This window comes from Artemia sp. Qi Xiang Cuo, chromosome 14, assembly GCF_049724085.1.
Source record: "Artemia sp. Qi Xiang Cuo chromosome 14, ASM4972408v1, whole genome shotgun sequence".
In the NCBI taxonomy this organism is placed as follows: Eukaryota; Metazoa; Arthropoda; class Branchiopoda; order Anostraca; family Artemiidae; genus Artemia; species Artemia sp. Qi Xiang Cuo.
Genome location: NC_142807.1, coordinates 67,484,511 through 67,507,149, shown reverse-complemented (window position 1 = coordinate 67,507,149; position 22,639 = coordinate 67,484,511). Strand labels below are relative to the sequence as shown.

At 34.7% G+C, this 22,639-nt stretch overlaps 1 protein-coding gene across 1 annotated transcript in view; it reads left to right on the top strand.

Annotated features, from left to right (window-relative positions):
* The window catches only part of zyd (sodium/potassium/calcium exchanger zydeco), an 83,800-nt gene that overhangs the window by 3,282 nt on the left and 57,879 nt on the right, over positions 1-22,639 (top strand). Inside the window, exon 2 of the mRNA XM_089100503.1 lies at positions 7,372-7,560. Within this exon, the coding sequence (XP_088956629.1) occupies positions 7,372-7,560 (189 nt within the window). The remainder of the gene's footprint in view (positions 1-7,371; positions 7,561-22,639) is intronic.

Here is a 22,639-nt window from a genome sequence, read left to right as displayed (position 1 = left end):
TGCATTAATTCAAAAACTTCAAAAATTAAATATTAAAAAAACAAGTTTTTTTTAAACTGAAAGCAAGGAGCAAGATTAAAACTTAAAACGAACAGAAATTATTCCGTATATGAAAGGGGCTGTCCCCTCCTCAACGCCTCGCTCTTTACGCTAAAGTTGGACTCCTTCTCACAACGTTATTTTTAAACAATAAATAACTTTAGTGTAAAGAGCGAGGCATTGAGGAGATGACAGCCCCTTTCATATACGGGATAATTTCTGTTCGTTTTAAGTTTTAATGTTGCTCCTTACTTTCAGTTAAAAAAAACTTGTTTTTTTTTTATTTAATGCGCTAAAGTTTGACTTCTTGTCACAATTCTTTAAAAAAAAATCTGCTCAAACACAAGCGCAGTTGAATTTGTTCGAGAAGCATTTTTTAGGGAACTTTAAGATTTTAGCGTAAAGAGCGAGATACAAGATAGGAGCAGCCCCCCTCCAATATACGGGATAATTTCTGTTCTTTTTAAGTTTAATGTTGTTCATTACTTTCAGTTGAAAAAAGTTGTATTTTGTTTAATCTGTTGTAGAATCCAGATTTTGACTTACTATTTATATGTTGGACAAAATTTGGAACAATTTTATACCCAAAAAAGGAACTAGAAGTTTTAATTTCCACTGAAATGATCCCTCTTCCAATCTTCTTGGATCATTGGTTCAATACGATCATCTCTGGGAGAAATAAAATAAAAATAAACACACATCTGTGATCTTTGTTCTGAGGATAAATGCAAAATTCTACATCTTTGTAGATAGGAACTTAAGGCCTCTACAATAGGGTTCTCTTATATTCTGAATTTGATGACATGGTTTTAATTAAGATGGCTTGACGTTTTAAGGTGACTTCTTCCCTTTTAGAAAATCAAGCAAATGTTCTCAGGCATGTGGTTTTTGATGGACAACATTAAACTTAATTAATTTAACATATTTCGAATCAGAATAAAAAGACAATTCTTTTGATGTAGGCCTATTACTTATTATAAAAATTCTTTTTTTTTAGAATTTCGGTTACTATTGGGCCGAGTCGCTCCTAACTTACAGTTCGCTACCACGAATTGTTTGATAATTCCAGCTGAATGAAATCTGCTAGTTTTCTAGTCTATTACGCCAATATTTTCCGTATCTGTTTCAGTTTTTGCTGCACTATTTATATTTAAATATTACATATTTATATTGCTAGGGTGAATCATAGGGTATATTGTAAAACTCGGCACATCTTGATTTTCAAATCCTGATTGCGAAATTAGAGATAAATTAATGAAGATTATGTATGTGAAAAGGGAAAGTTCCTAAAGGTTTTAGGGAAACTCCTTAATTAAACCCCTTTAGAAGAAAGATTATTAGAATGAGTTTCATTATTATAGTGGCAATAGATTGGTTTATACAACTACTGATATCTACTAAAAATTCACCACAACACTAAGCCGCTTGAAGCCAGCACACCTGCGCAAGCCCCTTCTTAAGCTCTCACTGCTCATAGCTTCCCTCCTTACACCTTCCAAAGAAATACCAATTTTTCTTAAGTTCTTTCTTCCAACCTCTTCCCACCGCACTCAGAAACGACCTTGAAGACCTTGGATTATATCCTTATAGGAAATAATCCAATTTGCCGAAGTTTTATTTTTATACCACAAAGATTGTAAAAGGTTATCAAAAGTCAGTAGCCTAGGCTAAAAAGAGGGAAGGGGAAGAGGTAACTAGTAAAACAAGGTGGGTCCTCCTGGATCCACTCCTGCTAGGTTGGGGAAAACCCAACCTAGATGAAGTTAAAGGCAGCGAGTTTCATTCCATGGACTTTTAAAGGCAGTGATCGAAGAGTATGGGCAACTTGCAAGGGTAGAAACTGGCGCTAGTTTCGACCATACAATCACCAGTGCCATCTAGCGTTTAGCATTCCTTCGTATTTTTCAGATTATCTTTTTCTCAGAACTGAGAACAGACCCTTCTTATTATTTAACAAAAAACAAGTTTTTTAACTGAAAGTAAGGAGCGACATTAAAACTTAAAACGAATAGAAATTATTCCATATATGAAAGGGCTGTCCCCTCCTCAATGCCTCGCTCTTTACGCTAAAGTTTTTCAATGTTTTGAAAAACAGATTTGTGAGACAGAGTCAAACTTTAGCATAAAGAGCGAGGCATTGAGGAGGGGACAGCCCTTTCATATACGGAATAACTTCTATTCGTTTTAAGCTTTAATGTCGCTCCTTACTTTCAGTTAAAAACACTTAGTTTTTTTTATTTAATTTCTGAACGTTTTTGAATTAATGCAGGTTTTGATTTTGGCTCACCGTACATGAATAATTAAAACGAAATTTGCATATTAATCTAGCCTTTTTTTGGCTAAATGGCTTTCTCGAAAGTTGTTTAATTTGACTTACGAACTTTTTGTTAGTAATAGATATAAGTAATTTACGAATTAACTTAGGTAACGAACTTCTATATTCGTATATATTTATTCAATATATTGCGGGGTTCGCCCCCTAGTCAATACCACGATCTTTACGCTTACGTTCGAACTTTTTTCCAATTCTGTAAAAATGAACCCTGAGTCACAAAGGCCGTTATTTAGATTAAACAGCTCTTATGACAATACTAAAAAAAACTTTAGCGTAAAGAGCGAGGCATTGACTAGGGGTCAAACCCAATCATATATGCACTAATTTATGTTCGGTTTAAGTTTTGATGTTGCTCCTTACTTTCAGTTGAAAAACTTGTTTTATTATTTAATTTATGATCGTTTTTTAAATAATGCGGGGAAATCCGGCGCCCCCTTCATAGCAATGTGCCTTCTCCCATGAAAACTTCCTCCATGTAAAGATCCTCCCGTGTAACCCCCGACCCACGCCCCCCCCACTACGAGAAAAAAGCCCCAGTGAAAACGTCTGTATACTTCCCAATAACCAATACTATATGTAACCACAGTTTATATAATTATCCAGTATGATCATTCCCTATCTCACCCATTATAAAAACCTGGAACGGGATGCGAGTGCTCTGGAGAACGTTTTTGCAGATAGAAACATAAGTGGCATCATATGTTTTCGCGGGTAGACAAGTCAGACGCGAAACAATCGGAAACAAGTGGAAACCCGCTATTACGAATAATGCACTATATAACCATTTCTCATTGATAGACGCAAACACACTGATCCATAAGTGAAGAAAGAAGTGGGAGGAGCTTTTTGTTCGCACCGAGAACGAAGACCAGAAATGATCTGCGATAAGCTTACTGGATAATTATATAAACTGTGATGTAAACATTGGGCAAATTGCATAACTTGTAGCCCTTCCCCCGGGGACTCTGGGGGATTAACCATCCTCAAAGACATAGTTATTATGGTTTTCGACCATGCTGAACAAAATGGCTGTCTCAGAATTTTGATCGGGTTACTTTGGGAAAAATGAGAATGGGAGGGGGGCCTAGTTGCCCTCCATTTTTTGTGGTCACTTAACAAGGGCGCTATAACTTTTAATTTTCGTTTGAATGAGCCCTCTCGCGATATTCTAGGACCACTGGGTCGATAAGATCACCCCTGGGAAAAAAAAACAAACAAGCAAACAAATAAACACGCATCCGTGATCTATCTTCTGCCAAAAATACAAAATTCCACATTTTTGCAGATATGAGCTTGAAACCTCTACTGTGGGGTTCCCTGATACGCTGAAACTGATGGTGTGATTTTCATTAAGGTTGTATGACTTTTAGGGGGTGTTCCCCCTTTTTTCGAAATTCAGGCAAATTTTCTCGCGTAACTTTTAATGGGCAAGACTAAACTTGATGCAACTTATATATTTGAAATCAACATAAAAATCTGATTCTTTGGTGTATCTAGGGGTATCAAAATTCCGTTATTCAGAGTTTCGGTTACTATTGAGCCGGGTCACTCCTTACTTACAGTTCGTTACCACGAACTGTTTGACAGTAATTTTGCCAGTTACTCTAATTACACTAAATTTCTTTATTATTACAGTGAAAAAAAAAAATCCAAAAAAACGTGTTCTTTATTTTTGTCAACACTAGCGACAGTTTCCGATCTTTTAAGTTACCCAGACTGTTAGGGCAGCAGTGAGAAAAAGGACAAGTTGTGCACAAGTGGCATAATAACAAGAGGACAGGGGGGTTAGGCACATACATGGAGAGGGTCCGCCTGCACATGCACCTTTGCTTTGTATTTTATTATAAAAATATATGATATGTCATACGATATGTGTCATATAATATATCATTATCTAATAAGATTACTTCAGCTATCATAGCTTCTTCAGAAAGAATATTTGGTTACAAACAACATCATCCCAAGAGACAAAATTCCACTCCTGGATGAAACAATAAATGCCAGAAAGCCTACCTAGAGAAGAAAAAAAAAGCGAAAAACAACTTCTCTAGATACCCCTCAATTGAGAATAAAATAGTTTTCAAGCAAAAGACAGCAGAATTCAAAAAGACACTACAGACTGAGGCACGAGATGGATGGAGAAGGCTCATTGAAGACAATTTTGGCCACATCACCCCTGATAAGTTTCACATGATATGTCCGTATTTATGTTTTGCGCCTCCTGCAAATGCGCATCTCCCCCAAAATAATTTCAAACAAAGTGAATTAAACAGCCAAGAGGTAAGGGAAGTAGAGGTTTGCCTGTGCAAGCAAAAAAAGGCCGCTGCCGATTCTACCTCCTCAAAATTTCAGTTTAACATTATTTATTGTTTCGCCCAATGTAAAATTCCATGTACATGTCTGTTATCAAAGTCAAATGCTTGCTCAAAAAAGAGCTATGCGCTGTCGTTTACAAGCTTGGTACTTACGTGTTATAGCGACCACATTAAAGAAGTAAAGTTAGGTTAACCCTATTGAAATATACCATATATTATGGTAAAAAGAATACTTTAGTAACAAAATTACGGAAAAATACAGCAGAGAACTATGAAAAGTATGTCGCCCAGAACGCATTATGTTAAATACTTAACCGCCTCAATAATATTAAATATTTAATTAAAATATACCTTCGCAGTACTTTATCTCGCTCAGGTTAAGCTGACTGTCTCCGAGTGGACACAACAAACCGGTTTCATTACACATCAAGAAGAAAGTGTTGTCGCTATAATTCGTAAGTACCACAAGCTTATATACAGTCTATGCGTCGTCGACGAAGACTCAGGGCCTGCATTTTGCGTCGGTGGCCCGATGCCTGGCTGCGCGTTCATGCCTGCCATGAACGCAAGATGCCTTAGTGTTTACTCTTGTTGCTGAAAAAAAGGGGAAAATTATAAAGGGGAAAAAAAGGGGGAAATAAAAATTTTTTTTACTGCATATGTACTATTCCAAAACGCAGAACAATAACTAGTTGTTCATTATAGTGATTTTTTTCCTTTTAACTCGTTCAATGCCATAAATGGGTTAATCTTAAGCAACCTTATTTAAAACTATCGTCTATGTGAGGGTCTCCCACTAGAGGTTTCGGAATAGAAGTTCCCACTATTTTCGGAGTTCTAGTGATAGTCCTTTTCATAGGTTCGATATCTTCCTCTTTTTTTCCAATCAATAAAAGAGAACTGTATGTGACGTCAAGGTACTCTAGTACATTGTCAAACAGTTCGTTGTAATAAACTAAAAGTAAGGAGTGACAAGACCCAATAGTAACTAAAACTCTAGAAAGCTGAATTTCAATAACGATAGATGCATCAAAAGAATTAGTTTTCTCTGCTGATTCCAAATATGTAAGTTTCATTAAGTTTAATGTTACCCATCAAAAGATACAAGCCTGAGAAAATTTAGCCTGATTTTCGAAAAAGGGTAAAGTGATCTTAATGAAAATCACATCAGATTCAGTATATCAGACAACTCTATTGTAGAGGTTTCAAGCTCCTATCTCAATAATGTGGAATTTTGTATTTTTTACCATAAGAATGATCATGGATGCGTGTTTATTATTTTTCCCCCAGTTGCGGTCGTATCGAACAAATGGTCCTAGAAGATGGGGAGAGGCTTCATTTGAACGGAATCAAAGGCTCTAGAGTCCTTTGTAAGTGACCAAAAGGATCGAGGTTACTAGCCCCCTCCCATGCCCCTTTTTTCTCCAAAGATATCCAATCAAAATTCTGAGAGAGCGTTTTAATTCAGCATGGCTGAAAGGTCCAATAACAGTGCCTTAGGGGATGACATGGCCCCCTGGGGAACTAGCTGTAAGTTACGCAATTTACCCATTGTTTACATATAACATTTGTTATTGGGAAATATATCGAATTTTTTGGGCGATGAGTTTTCTTCGGGGGGAGGGGGTCCACTTGGATAATCTTTCGCGGGGAGGAAATTTTTCAGAGAAAATCTGCTAGAGCGAAGTCTAAACAGAAGGAGGGGAGGGTTGAGGCTGAAGGGGCTTCCTGGCATGACTTGGAAAACGGTCAGAAATTAAATAATAAAAAACATTTTTTTTTCAAATGGAAGTAAGGAGCAACATTAAAACTGAAAACGAAAAGAAACTATTCTGTATATTTGGGGAGGGGGCTGTCCCTTCATCAACCCTTTTTGTTCATTTTAAAGCTTGACTTTTTGTCACAATTCTTTAAGAAAAACTATTCTAACACAAGGGCAGTTGAATTTGAATGAGAAGTATTCTTAAAGAACTTTAAAACTTTAGCGTAAAGAGCAAAGATGGAAGGATGTCGTAAGGAAATATTTAAGAGAAATTGGAGCTTCTTGAGAAGGCGTAAAGAAGGAGGCTTTGAATAGATCGGGATGGAGGAATTTACATTTTAAGTCGAAACAACTCAAAATGTATTTTTTAGTTTTACGTTACTTTCAGTTGGGGTCTGCACTTTACTAGGTCGCAGCTTTTCCTCCAACCTTTTTTCTTCTTTTTCTCTAACCCTCCAACCTCCAAGCAACTAGGTTTCCAGCATTTTCGATAACTCAAAATTGTATTTATAAAAACCTTTTTTGCAGTTGTCTATAACCAGCTTTATATTTAACCCATCTGCTTTACTTTAGAAATATGTCTAATTTCTGAAAAAAAAACCACTAAAAATCCTATCTCAAGAAGCCCATGTTTTTCAAAGGGGCAACATTAAAAGCTAAGTTTTATTCTAGTTTTGTGAGGAATCTATGGGAGGTGAGTTACCACGCTATTGCTTGTATGCAGTTGTTTTTGCAATTTTGACTTAGATCTATTTGTACCTGATCTATTTAACAAAAAAAAAAAAAAAAAAAAAAAAAATCAAATATTATTAAACTGTTACTGAATATTTTATGTTGTAGATGTTGAAGATATAGCAGATTTATGTACAGCTGCTAAAACATCAAAAGAAGTGTTGTTTGTCATTTTTTTTCTGTTTTAGAAACATCAGAAGCCAACGCAACGTGTGCAAATCCTGCTATCTGTGATTTCCCACCAGACTTTTTTACTCAAGAAGAAAGGCTAAATGGAGGTGTTGCTGTTCATTTTGTAATCGCCATCTACGTCATGCTGGGTCTAGGAGTTGTATGTGATGAATACTTTGTCCCTTGCTTGGAAATATTCAGCAAAAGTAAGTTATTTTTTAAAAAGGCGCGTTCGTAGAGAACAGGCATGTGTACAGGGTGAGATCCTGGGATTCCCCCCCCCCCAAATCTCAAGACTTGGTTCTACCCAAAGAGTGTGCAGGTACTTGTATGATAAACGCCCTACCACTCAAGTTGTTTATTCATTGACGCATTATAGAACCGTTTCTTTTTTGTTAGTTTCTTTCAGCGTATCGTGAGACCACACAAAGAGAAGTGACAGAATAGATGGAAAATATATAATATATTTGCAAATTACGGTATATTTGCACATTACGGGGGTGGGGGGCAAAGTATTTAGACAGTGTGAAGTCAGAAAACAATTCTTACTTCATAATATGACAACTATTATTAATGATGTATTAGATAAAGGTTTCAAAATAGGTGCTATATTTTTAGATCTGATGAAAGCTTTCGATACTGTGGATCATGAACTTCTACTTAAGAAGTGTGAGGTGTATGGTTTGAGGGGTAAATCACTAAATTTTTTAAGAAGTTTTTTAAGTAATCGTTATCAGTATGTCCAACTAAATGATTCTTCTTCCGAAAAAAGCGTATTGAAATAGGTGTTCCACAAGGATCAGTTCTCGGTCCTACATTATTCTTGACATTTATTAATGATTTACCAAATTGTCTAAATAATTTTTGCTATAGAATAAATGAACTAACGGTAAACCCAACTAATGAAACAGTTACACTTTTTGCTGGTGACACAAAAGGCACTAGCACAGCTAAGACAGCGGAGCTGCTACAGATTTCCATGAAGGAATCAGTTAATAGAATTACAGCATGGCTGAGGGTAAATAAATTAAGGATTAACATGGCTAAGTCTAACTTTATTATTTTCTCGCGATCATCAAACTTTTACCCATAGATCAGGGAATTAGATATGCCCAAAGGTGTCATAAAACAGACTGCGTATTTTAAATACTTTGGGATTGTAATAGATGAAACTCTATCTTTTAAGGAACATGTTACTTTAACTAGCAAAATTCTGGCAAGAAATCTCGGTATAATGAAGAAACTCCAACATTATTTTCCCAAGTCTGTCCTTCGCCATCTTTGTTTTTCTTTAATACACCCGTATATACTTTATTGTTCAAGTATTTGGCTCTATACTTTTTCTTCTACCTTAAAACCAATAAGAGTTCTACAAAATCATGCAGTAAGAATTTTAGCCGGTATATCTCCGCGTATGTATGTTAGAGAAATTTACACAACTTTAAAAATTTTGCCAGCTGCAGGCCTCCGTGAATTCCATGTATTGTGGTTTATTTTTGGACGGTAGCAGGATGTTCAGTCTCAGTGTTTTGGTGATTTATTGTCCATTAGGTATACTGTTCATTCTCAAGATACAAGGGGTAGCGCGGACTTTTGTGTACCTAGAGGTATATCTTCCCTTTCATGTTTTTCTGTTTTTTATAGAGGTACGCAGAAATGTAATAGTTTGAATAGTGATATTAAGACTATTGGTGACCCCAATATTTTTAGAAAAATCATTAAGGAACTGCTTTTTGCTGAATATGAGTTTTGACTGATTAACTGATTTATCTTTGTGGGGGTTTTGTTGATAAGATGTTCCCAGAGGAAGTATAATATATGATATTATTTTGTATTTATTGTTTAGTGTGATGGTATTAGTGGTGTCGGTGGCCAAGTATTCTTTGTTTTAAGGATTTTGTTTTCTCTACCTCCCCCACGGACAAGCTTTGCTTTTTAGGGGAGGCAGCAATAATTTTTTGTTGATATGTTTTTTTTTTCAATAAATCCTTATTCTTCTTAAAATATGCAGAATAATTGTAGCTAATACATTTTGCATCCAGACCTGCTGTACTTTACCCCCGCCCCTAATGTGCAAATATACAGCCCAAATTTGTTTCTAAAGTATTATATTTCTATCATGCTTAAGTATATTTTATTAGGATTAACCTTATTTTACTTCTTGACCGGTAGGGGTATATTATACAAGTAGGCTACCTATATTTATCTTACTTTGGTATATTTCATTAGGATTGAGCGACAGAGAAACATATTAGAAGAATATTAGGTAGGGGTTATACCATACAAGTACCAGTATGAGTAACTGGTAAGAGTGGAAACTCGCGATAGTGCCAAAAAAATGATCAACGCCATATAGCGTTTTGCGAAATAATAAGACTAGGCCTAGTATATGTCTTTTAAACAGTTGATTAGCCTATCCTAAACAGCCAAATACTTGCCTTTTTAGGAATTTTACATGTAAATAAGGGTATAGAGCCCAACTATTTAACTAGTAGGTCTACCACTTTAAACCTAGGCCTACTCTGTGCAGCCTGAGTAGGCCTATTGAGTTAAATTAGTTCTTGAAACAAAACCAGTTGTTTATTACGTACACTTAAACTTTCTCTTTAAATGCTATAAATATACAGGTTAGGATAGGCCTATATCATTACCATATCAGTTATCCAATTATGTTGGAAATTTTCTGCTTATTTAGAGACACTTAATTCTTTTGCAAGCCACTACGCTGGGTTTGGCGCTTGTAGTTTTAAATGTCTATCTTTCCATGTATTTTTCCAGTCCCAGAAGATCCGAGTCTCATCAGTTATCCATACTCTTTGGTTTTAACCATTATCTCCTCTATATTTTATGTCTCATGTGCCAAACAAATCAAAAATCTCATCTAAAATCTAAAGAGAACCAAGTAATATTCTATATATATATATATATATATATATATATATATATATATATATATATATATATATATATATATATATATATATATATATATATATATATATATATATATATATATATATATATATATATATATATATATATATACATCAAAGAGAGATGTTTAATAGCTCATTCGAGCGGAAATTAAATTTTCTAATGCTGAACTATGGTTTTGGTGATGATATGACCCTCCATAGTCAGTGGGGAAAGGGATGTACGTGGTATCAAGCGTATCGGTATCGGGTGTATCGGTATCGAATGAATTGGTATCGCGCGTATCGGTATCGGGTATACCGGTATCAGGTTTGTGTTTTTCAATCATGTTTTTTTGCCTTCTATCATGGTTGCACAAGTAACTGCAATCATGGTTGCAGTAGTAGATGCAACCTAGTAAAGAGCAAACCGCGGTCCATGGTAATTAAAAGTGGAAAACATATTTTGGAAAAAACTACCTAATAAGGACAAAATTGTCATCTGACACTGATTCAGGAATGGTAACGATTATTTCGGTTAATCTTAACAGTAAAAGTTTATTGCGAAAACAAATTTACGGTGATTTTGAAAGAGCCGGAATCTCCTCGAAAATGGTGTCAGATCGAAATTAAAATTGCACCATTGGAATCTCTATGGTCCAAGACCTTGAATAGGGTAATTAGAGTTCCCCACCTTGAAAAACAAGGAAAATCACTTTTTTGCATGGGTAGCGCTGATGTGTCCTTTTTTCCTTTTTTTAACCAGTGCTAGCGAGGTACCAGAACAACATAAAGAGATGTTTAATGGCTCATTCGAACAGAAATTAAAATGGCTACTGCCCTTTTTAAATGACCAGAAAGATTGGAAGTCGTCCGACCAAAATTAAAGTCGTCCGACCAAAATTATGAGATAGCTATTTTTTCAGCATAGTTCAAAAGTCCAATAACTATACTTTTGGTGATGACATGACCCTCTATAGTCCCTGAGAAAGAGTTTTCCATGAGAAGGAAAATTTCTGGAGGAACTTTCCAGGAGAAATTTTTCAAGGGAGAGTGGGATTTACCGGTGTTATATGAGAAACGTCACAAACTAAACAAAACAATTCCACTAGGAGTAAGGATTAAAATTAAAACTTCAAACGAGCAGGAATTATTCTTTATAGGAGGGGGGGTACCCCCTCCATAATATAAGTACAATAGTTCATGACAGTGTTGCTTCTACATTAAATTTAAATTAAAAACGAGCAAAGGCTAATTTTTCAAATAAAGTTTTCAACATGGTCAAAAAGTCCCCCCCCCTCATTTTGAACACCAACAAGATTAGCTTTTTTGTATTGGTATCACTTATGTTTCTCCTTTTTTTCTACCTGAGCTAGGGGATGAGCAGAAAATCTTAGGTTTTTATTTACCCTTTAGCAGTACTGTCTTTGAATAACCATGTTTTTGCCACCCTCGTTCCTCTGTAATTTCCTCTCGGTGGCCTTTGCATATATATTCCACTAAGTTTATTTGCTTCTTGCGCTGTTTTGGCCTCTAGCTTCTGGATATAAAAATGATATACTCTTTTCTTCCTTTTTTTTTAAATTCAAGGACTGAAACATTAAAGTAATTTTAAAAGCATTTATTAGACTCCATTTTCTTCCACTCTGCGTGACACACTCGTAGCTACGCGTCGGCACACTCACCCCCTCCTACAGTGCCAAGCGTGGTACATTTCCGCAAGGTGTGCCATATGTACATGTATACATGTTGTATACGATTTTTGAAGGTGGGCGAACCCTCACTTCATGGTTTAACCTTGGGATAAGATTGAACTTGGCGGAACCTGTTATGGTTTGCGCCTTCTATATGATCCTTTATTAAAAACTTTGCAAAGATTAACTTAAAAACAAAGCTTTTTTCTGAGGGAAGTAAAGAGCGAAGTTGAAACATAAGACGAACAAAAATTATTACTTCACAGCCTATCTAATATATAACAAAAAAACTAGTGTAAATAAACCAACTGGTGATGTTTCCTACGTTGTAGGATTATAGAAAACTAGCGCTTTACTGAAAACACAAAAGCCAAGTATAAAAAACAAGAATATTGATCTAGGAGTCAAAAGTCAGTGCGTAGCCTCACAACAACAAACTAGTCTATAACGCTTTTCATAGTCTTACACAAGTTGTGACATCAGTAACTTTCAGTATACAATTAAAATTACAGGGCCGTTCTTTTGCTCATCTTTGTGCTGAGATCTTACATCTTTTGACAAAGAACGCTTAAAAGTGAAATCTTAGCACTAAGATCTTACATCTTATAGCGTTCTTTTGCAGTTGTCTTTCATCATTCTGCTCTGATCAGCGGTCTGAGAACAATGAAGAGTAAATCATCAAAGTTCTCTCATCATTGTTCTATATGGCAGAAAGATGGCGTCTTTCACACTTTTTGCTAACATTAGTGAGCTGTAAGATCTTAGAATAAAGATGAGTTAAAAGAACAGAGATCTTTGCAAAAAGATGTGAGATCTTAGATGTAAGATCTTAGTGCAAAAGAACGGACCTTACCGTTTGACTAAACCCTCGTGTAACTAAACCCCCGTGCAATTCAGTCCCATTTGACTGAACCCCCATGTAACTAAACCACCGTGTAACTGAACCCCCGTGCAACTGAACCACCGTGCAGCTGAACCACCGTGCAACTGAACCCTCGTGTAACTGAACCCTCGTGCAACTCAACCACCGCACTTACATTAGGTAAAACCCAATTGGGTTATGAACCCTAGTTATTTTGGTATAGTTATTTAACCTTTAAACTGTTTTAAATAAAATGGTCGTCCCAAAATTTAGATTGGATGTATTTGGGGGGGGGGAGGGCGGGGTGGAAGCCCTCCGATCCGATCACTTTTAACTCTGAAAAAGTGCACTGGAAATTTTTATTTCCAATCGAATGAGCCCCCCCCCCAAGTTCATAGAAAAATTTTTCTACAAAAACCTTATGTGTTAGCAATGAACAACTAACTTAACTTACAGCCCTTGCCCCAGATGCTGCTGCTGGGGTTGTTAACCCCAAAGGCATGGTTATTTTATCTTCAAACTCTTTTGAACAAAATGTTTATTTTTATTTTGATCAGATATATTTGGGGGGGGGCGGTTAATAGGGAAAGGCTGATTGTCCTCTGATTACCTTTGATTCTTCGAAATTTAACTTGAACTTTCAATTTCTGATCGAATGAGCATCCTTCAAAGTTTTTACGACCATCCCTTCTATAAAAACCTTAAATTTTAACAATTGGTAACTTGCAATAACATACATATTGCTGATACAGGTGTATCAGCAATTTTTTTTTGGAACAGCTTAGCGTATCAAGATGAAACTTCTGGGGCATCTACCTGCTACTACTTATATTAATACTGCTGCTACTACTGTTGCTACTAATACCAATTCAACACTATTATTACTACTACTGCTCCTATTGCGACCTCTGCTACTATTAAACTAGCACTATTAAGGCTAAGCTAATCAAGTTGAAAATCTGACAGAATGGGTATTTGAGGTGGAACTTGAACTAAATCAAAAGACACTATGTGCATGCAGATTTTCAAAATGGCGTATCTCAAAACAATTTGTTTCTAAATTACTATATTTTCATCCTATTTGCTTTGTTTCATTAGCATTAACCAAACTTCACTTCTTGCGTGGGTTCCAGCTCATTGGCATGTACTGCGATATCCTAAATATCAGAGGCAACGCTATAGCGTTGCCTATAGTAAAGGCCATACGGCTCCAATGTTTTGTTATTTGTTATTTATTAAGATTTTCCCCCAGAGGCACTTCATATGGAAGGGGTCGTCGTAGAAACTTCAAAGGGGGCTCGTTGGATTGGAAATCGAGATTTCTAGTGCCCTTTTTAAGGGTCAAAAGTTATTAAAACTCCAGGGTCAACACAACTCCCCAGGGCCCAGGGACAGGCGTTGTAAGTTATACTCTGGGGATATATATGGTTCTTATAAAAGGGATACTCGTATACACTTCAGGGAGGGTTCATTTGATTGAAAATAGAAAGTTCTAGTTCACTTTTAAAGAGTCAAAAGAGACCGAAGGTTAATTAGAAACCTCCCACGCCCTTTTTCCCCAAACCCATCCGATAAAAATTTCGAGATAGTCATTTTGTTAAAAATAGTTCAAACATCAGATAATAAAAACTCCGAGGTTGCCACAAACCCATTTTTTCACTTTGATACCAGTTTTGATACTTTGATGAATATTTGATTTTTCTTTAAAGTTTGATTTTGAAATAAGGATTTTTAAAAACTTGAAACTTTTTGCAATCAAAAACGAACGAAAATTAATTTAAAAAAAAACTTTCCGAAAAATAAGTTTTCAAAGAAAAGTAAAGGCCATTTCAAACTTAAGCTCAGCAGATACAAATACCTTTTAAAATTCAAACTCAAAACGACCAAAAATTACTATTAAAAAATAAATGAAACCCAAAACGAACAGAAATTAAATAAACAATTATAGCAAAACATACAACAAGTAATAATATAAATAAATAAATAGATCTAATAGCGAGTAATGCTTAGATTGAATATGAAAATCAAGCTTAAAACGAAAAAAATATTTTCTTATTGAAGTATAAATGAAACTTAAAATGAACAGAAATTAAATAAAGAATCAATGCAAACAAACATACCATATATATTAATGTAAATGAAAAAATAAATCTTAAAACGAGTGAAACTTAAATTGAAAATGCAACTCAAGCTTGAAACGAACAAAAATAACTGCAAACAAGAGTTTGGGTATGACCTCCTTCTCTCACTGTAAAAGTCTAAAACCTACTGTGTCATTGGCGCTTTACTGAAAATTACATGTGTCTTGAACAGTTTTGGAAAGTAAAAGCAACATCAAACTGAATATATAATATACAATAATATTAATTGTTAAAAGATCCATCAGTTCAAGAATTTATTTCACTGTAATTTTATTTTTATTTTCAATGCTGTAAGAACTGGAAAAGTAAATATTTGTAATATAATTAGTTTTAGTTAAGCGCCAATGACGCAGTAGGCTTTTGGTTTTTATTTACAGTTTGGAAAGGAGGCAGTATCCAAACACTTGTTTGTAGTGAAACTATATCCATCTTGAACAGCTTTAAAAAGAGCTAATAAATTAAACTAAACATTTGATGTATAATGATATTAATTGCTGAAAGCTCGGCAGTTCAAAATGCTACTATAATTTTAATGTTTATTTTCAATATTAAGTACAAAAGAAAATATTTGTCATAAAATTGGTTTTCAGTAAAGCGCCAATGACGCAGTAGGTTTTAGACTTTTACAGTGAGAGAAGGAGGTGATGTGAGAGAAGGAGGTGATACCCAAACTCTTGCTTGTAGTGATTTTTGTTCGTTTCAATCTTGATTTGCATATTCAATTTAAGTTTCACTCATTTTAAGATTTATTTATTTCATTTACATTAATATTATTGTATGTTTGTTTGCATTGATTGTTTATTCAATTTCTGTTCGTTTTAAGTTTCATTTATGCTTCAATAGGAATTTTTTTTTTCCGTTTTAAGCTTGATTTTCATATTCAATCTAAACATTGCTCGCTTTAAGATCTATTTATTCATTTATATTATTACTTGTTGTATGTTTTTGCTATGATTGTTTATTTAATTGCTGTTCGTTTTGGGTTTCATTTATTCTATAATAGTAATTTCTGGTCGCTTTAGGTTTAAAATGGCCTTTACTTTTCCTTGAAAAAGTTATTTTTCGGAAAGTTTTTTTTTAAATTAATTTAGATAACAATTACCCGCTTACGGGTCTCCATCACGGCATTCATTCACTTTATATAGCCGTTGTGTACTTAAGCGAAACAGTACCGCAGTTTCTTATCATTTTGGGTTTGAATTATTATAGGAATTTACTTATGCTAGTCTTTGGTTTAATATGGCTCTTTATTTTTATTTGAAAAATTGTTTTCGAAAGAATCTTTTTAGTTAATTTAAAGATAGCGCAACAAAAAGTGATTTTTTTTGTTATCTAAATTCTCAAAGTTCCGTTATTTTCAGCACAGATTTTTATTACTCATCGTTCAGGAAAGGCCTGATATCCCGAAACACGTCCAATCAAAATTTGAGATAGTCATGTTGTTCAGCGTAGTTGATTCCTAGATACAAATTATGTTCTCGAGGACAGTCCCCCACAGCCCTAAGGGCAAGGGTTTTAAGTTATGCCCTTGGGGCATGTAAGGTTTTTTATAGAAGGCGTTGTCGTAGAAACTTAAAAAAAGGGCTCAGTCGATTGGAAATTCAAAGGGCTAGTGCCCTTTGAAATAGTTAAAAGTGATTAGAGGGCAATTAACCCACCTCTCACGCCCAACTTATCCCCAAACATATCTAATCAAAACATTGAGATAGCCATTTTATTCAACGTAGTTTTAAGTTCTGTAAATTAGGTCTTTGAGGATGACAACCCCCCACAGCCCTCAGGGCAAGGGTAAATTATGCCCTGGGGGCGTATAAGGTTTTTATAGAAAGCGTAGAAACTTCAAAAGGGCTCATTCAATTGGGAATTGAAAGGACTAGTGCCGTTTTTAATAGTTGAAAGTGATTGGAGAGCGACTAATGCTCCTTTCACACCCACCATTTTCTCAAACACATCCAATAAAGATTTTGAGATAGCCATTTTGTTCCACGCAGTTCAAAGTTCAGGAAATTATACCTTTGAGCAGGACGCTCTCCCCACAGTCTTCAGGGCAAGGGTTATAAGTTATGCCCTGGGGACATATAAGGTTTTTATTGAAATTTTTGTCTTAGAAAATTTAAAAAGGGCCTCATTCGATTGGAAATTCAAAGGGCTAGTGCCCTTTTTAATAGTCGAAAGTGATTCGAAGGCAACTAACCCCCCGTCTCACGGCCATCTTTTCTCCAAACACATTCAATCAACATTTTAGATAGTCATTTTATTCAACGTAGTTGAAAGTTTTGGAAAATAGGTCCTTAAGGATGACAACCCCTCCCCCCCACAGCCCTCAGGGCAAGGGTTGTAAGTTATGCCCTGGGGCTTATACGGTTTTTATTGAAAGCGTAGAAACTTCAAAAGGGGTCATTCAATTGGAAATGGAAAGGAATAGTGCCTTTTTTTAATATTTGAAAGTGATTGGAGAGCGACTAACGCCCCTCCCACGCCCACCATTTTCCAAAACACATCCAATCAAAACTTTTAGATATCCATTTTGTTCAAAGTAGTTGAAACTTCTTGAAATAAGATCTTTTAGGATGATAACCCCTCAGAGCCCTCAGTGCAAGGGTTGTAAGTTATGGTCTGTGGGGATATAAAGTTTATATTGAAAGTTGTTATAGAAATTTCAAAATGGCTCATTTGATTGGAAATTGAAATTGCCCTTTTTAACAGTTGAAAGTGAGTAGAGTAATTAACCCGCTCTTACGCCCATCATTTCCCCAAAAACATTCAATCAAAGTTTAGAGATAGTCATTTTGTTCTACGTAGTTGAAAGGTATGGAAAATATGTATTTAAGGATGACAAACCCCCCAGAGCCCCAAGGGCAAAGGTTGTAAGTTCTGCCCTAGGGGCTTATAAGGTTTTTATAGATAGAGTTGTCGTAAAACTTCAAAAGGGGCTCATTCAATTCGAAATTATAACCAAATCAAAATAGCGTAAGTGTATCCAAGCTATCAAAGAAAGAAAACAGATTTTTTTTTGCGAATGGTATCAAGTTTTCTATTTCAGGTCAAATAGAGGAGGTACGAAACTAAATTAAACACTACTATTTGTGTCTAGATTTTTAAGAGGCTGTATGCTGTTAAAAATTGCTGAAAATTTTCTTCTAGCATACAAATAGCAGGCCAAACTAATTCTTAAAAGAACGAAAAGATTTAAAGTATTATTTTCTTTTTCTCAGAAAAGACTATGTCAATATAAAACTAACAGAAATTAATTAAAAAAAACTTTTTCCACAAAATAAGTTTTTCAAAGAAAAGTAAAGAACTCCATTAAACAGAAAATGAGCAAAAATAAAATCAAATAATCTACCATGCGTGAAACTACCACAAACGAGCATCGATAAATAAATGAAACCCAGAACGAACAGAAATTAACATAAATTGGGCTCAAAACCCCTATGCCTTCCCAAGGCCAGAAAATAATTTGCACTTTACTGAAAGAAAATACAAATGAGTGTGCATTGTCAGTTTAATCTACGTATACTGATATTTAGTAATCAAATGTTAATATTATTTGATTTATTAATCTTACCAGTCAATGATGAAACCTGGCTTTCTCAATAAATCAGATATGAATAGCATAGGTTTATTTCCCTATTATTATTTCTTATATTTGAACCGGATGCTGTAGTTTCTCCAATATACATATTAATCGAATTGTATTTTAATTCTGATCTTGAATACCTTTGAATTATTTCATTTAATTTAATCCATCAAAAGTTATGAGGAATTAAGAATTATTGAACTAGAAATTCTGACGTCTCAAAACTTTGTTTCCGCGGCACGATTAGATCTGACTTCGGAGACACAAATATTTATAGGCTAATAGGGGTTAGAAACGTTTTTCCAAGCTGTAGCGATGACAACTTTTGGTATTTGTAGGGATGAAAAAATGTGGCCTCTTCTTTCTCGAGCTATCTGGATATCCGATTCCCTGGGAGCATTTACCTTGGAGACATACAAACTAATTATCTATTATCAGACTAGATTCAAATATATAAAATGAGATAAACACAGATAAGAAGGACAATATATTCATTGACTTAGATGTTTAGTTGCGCAGCAATGAATTCCTTCAAATGACAATAACGGTGATCAAGATGAAAGAATTCAAGACTTCTGTCTGAATGTTCCTGCTTCAACTTTACGAATAATCTCAAAAAGCACTCCTGCCCCCACTACCAAACGCAGTTCTTTCGTCCTTCGCTGTAAGGACTGGCTGGCGATCGGTTCATCGTGGCCCAAGGATGCGAGTCCTTTGTCCAATAATACGTCTTAATTATTTTTGATGATTTAGACGTTCACACGGTTCTTATCGTTTAAACTTGCTGCGAAAGTGACTGCACTATTTCTCTTTGCTGATTAAGGAGTTTTCATTTTTGAAACTACATTTAACTTAATTATAAGAATTCGAAATTATCTTTAGAAGGAAGGAACTTTATTTTGGTATGTAAAATATATTACACTTTGCTCGAGGTACATGTTACCCTTCCCAACAATTAATGACGTCTCGTCATTAGCGCGTGCTCCCCTTTGGGGTTTTAAAATATTTGCCCTTTATTAACTATTTCTTTTACTTAATAATTTTATATTTATGTTAGGTTTTAATAAGGGGCGCTAAAAATTTTCCCTATTACCTTTTTTATTTTATTCTACGTCACTCTATAAAATTCATCTACCGGACTAAGATTATTCATGGTTCTAGGCTAGCTACTATACTAAAGATTTTTTTTTCGATTTTTACAAGGCTTTTTTTTATTTTGCTGTCTATATGACATACTACATTCTATCTAGACTACGTTAAATGAATAACATAATATTACACCTAATTCTACTTGAACATCTAGTGGTACATGCATGAATGATTTATAACATACAATATTGGGTTTATCATATTCACTGGTAACATTAAAACACTTTCACTTTTGGGATTTTTGAATTATCAAAGTTATTAGGAAGTAACACATGTAGATTCACTTCTATTCATCACCTTCGAGTCTTTAATGTACTCAATCCTTCTGTTGTAAATTATTGTCCATCACTCTTTTTGTTTTGGTAAAAATTCTGAAGCATTTACGTTATGGTTTTTTCATGGAACAGTTTAAGCCTGGTTGTCTTCACACGACAAGTTTTCTCTAATAGTCAGCTGGGAAATGATGCTTCCCACTACAGGTGTTGGCGTATTTCTTCTCAGCATATCATTTTTAGGATATTTTGGGGCACATAGAGAATGTATTCTCGCGTAAAATTGTTCGTTTGTGCCTTTTATAAAATTGTTAGGTCGTGGCATGCGTTGATTAGGCTTTGCGGTGATTCCTAGGTTAATCATGGGGTAATTAAAGTTTGTATTTAGAACGGGTTTCCGTCAAACTATAGTGGCTTTTTCTACATATCGCCTTTAACTTGAACTTCAAACATCTTCGAATACCATTTAACTACATGCATCATTACATATCATTTATCTTTTTCTGATCGATGGCGTTCTCAGAAATAAACTTCAAATTGTCTTTAACTTCAGCTTGAAATATCTTCAAATGTCTTTAAATATCGTTTAACTTCAAATATTGTTTCTCTTGTTCTGATCAATGGGATTCTCAGAAATAGACTTCAAATTGTATTTAACTTCAGCTTCAAATATCTTTGAATGTCTTTAGATATCCTTTAACTTTAAATATAGTCAAATATCGTTTAGCTTCAAATATCATCACTATACTGTCAAGTGATTCTGGGGTCCATAATGAGTATCAAAGGCAATATCTATGTATTTATATCTTGTACTGACCGATGGGGTTCTCAGCATTTATGTGATTATATAGTTCGTTAAAGCACTGGATACTGAGATTCAAATATAGTGTTACCTGATACGTAATATGGTTCATGGTCGAAGAAACAACAATCGAAGATAACTGTTGTTTTCGTAGAGGAAGTTTGGATGAAAATTACCTGGAGTCTAAGGTGAGTACTCTTCGTTGGTTGAGATATGATGAAAATAGAGCCTACTAGCTCATATATGTACTGGCCAGCTCATTGTAATTCTCGATATCAGATTTGTCCATTTCCCTCGTGTAATGAAAGTAACGCGGCAGAATCACATATTGTTTGAAGTAAATACTTATAGAATAATTTACGCATTAATTGGGTTATAATAAAACAACATAGTTCCCATTGGGAAATTCAACACATAGAAGTTTCTTCTAAGTTGTTATAGCCTAACGATTTCATGAAATATTAATTCTTCAACTTTAAGTGTGGTCTCTTATTATACTTTATAATATACACTATTACATACACTTTATTTTAATTTCTTTCCACGCTTATTTAATTTTACAATAGATTTAAAATAATCATTTAAACAGAGTTTATGCTACATGGTTAATTTTTGAGGTCTAATTTTACAACATATTTCATGCCTGCATTGTTCACGCACATCCGTGCTGTCTAAGAAACGCATGTTGCAGCGTCATAACCACACGGTTTTACGTAAACGATACTACAATGAGGGAAAAAGACATAGCGAGAACGAGTGGAGACCTCTATACCCACTCGTTTTCTAATGTCTTCCCTATTTCTTGCTTAGGCGTTCTCGGGGGGCTCCGGGTTTAACCTCTGCATTTCAGCTGTTTCCCCGTGTTCTTCTCTTGGTTTTTTGTCTTCTTAGTCTCAGGATTTTTCCGTAATCACAAGTCAACATTGGTGCCACATATTTGCCTTTCAAATAAGATAATTAGATGGAGGATTTCCAAGCTTGTCCACGTAGATTCCAGTTGATGCTTGGCAAAGAATATAAGCGTAATGAAGAACTGACATCGATATCTTTTTAGAAGGCTATTGTTTGAGTAAACCCTTCAGCACTAAATAAATAAATATGATATTAAATTCTTATTAGAATCCGTTAAGCAAAAAACACCTTCACATTATTAGGGAATTCCTTGTGGGTTTTACTTAGTCGCCACTGGACATACACAGGGTTTCAATCCATATATCTTAACTGATCAAATGGCTTTAAAATTTTACATATCATTATTGAGATATAATTCCACATCCGCCTTGAAATTCTACATATAAACGTACCCCTAGCCAACTATAGATAAAGTTCGGATCGGATTTTTTGTATCCCTCTGTTTAAAAGTATTTTTGCCCCTAATATTGACTGATAGCCCATACATTAGGGCTGTCTCTATACATTCTCCAGCTTATAATTTGTAACCCTAATGAGTCATACTTAGTTACCATTTGATGCATACAGGGTTTTCTTCCGCAAACTTCAACCAATCAAATGATTTCAAAATTTAAGCATCACTTTTGAGCTTTACAACAAATACCTGAATGCTCCATTTGTGATAGATTTATCTCAATTTATTATAATTACACTGTTTTTAATCAAATTCAATTCAGCTTGAAAAAAAAATTAAATAGGTTACTTCTTATTATATAATCATTTTGTGGCATTGGCCAAATAAAAATGATTTGTAGTCGTAAAACAGAATAAATATTTTATGATTAGATAGGTTAGGAAAGTAAAATTAGGACTCCCGAGCTTTTTTCTGGTCGTGATATACCTTTATGACTGGTTTAGATATAACTTTAAAGCGTAGTTAGTAATCGTTATACAATTTAATTTTTACATTATATTTCTCGAG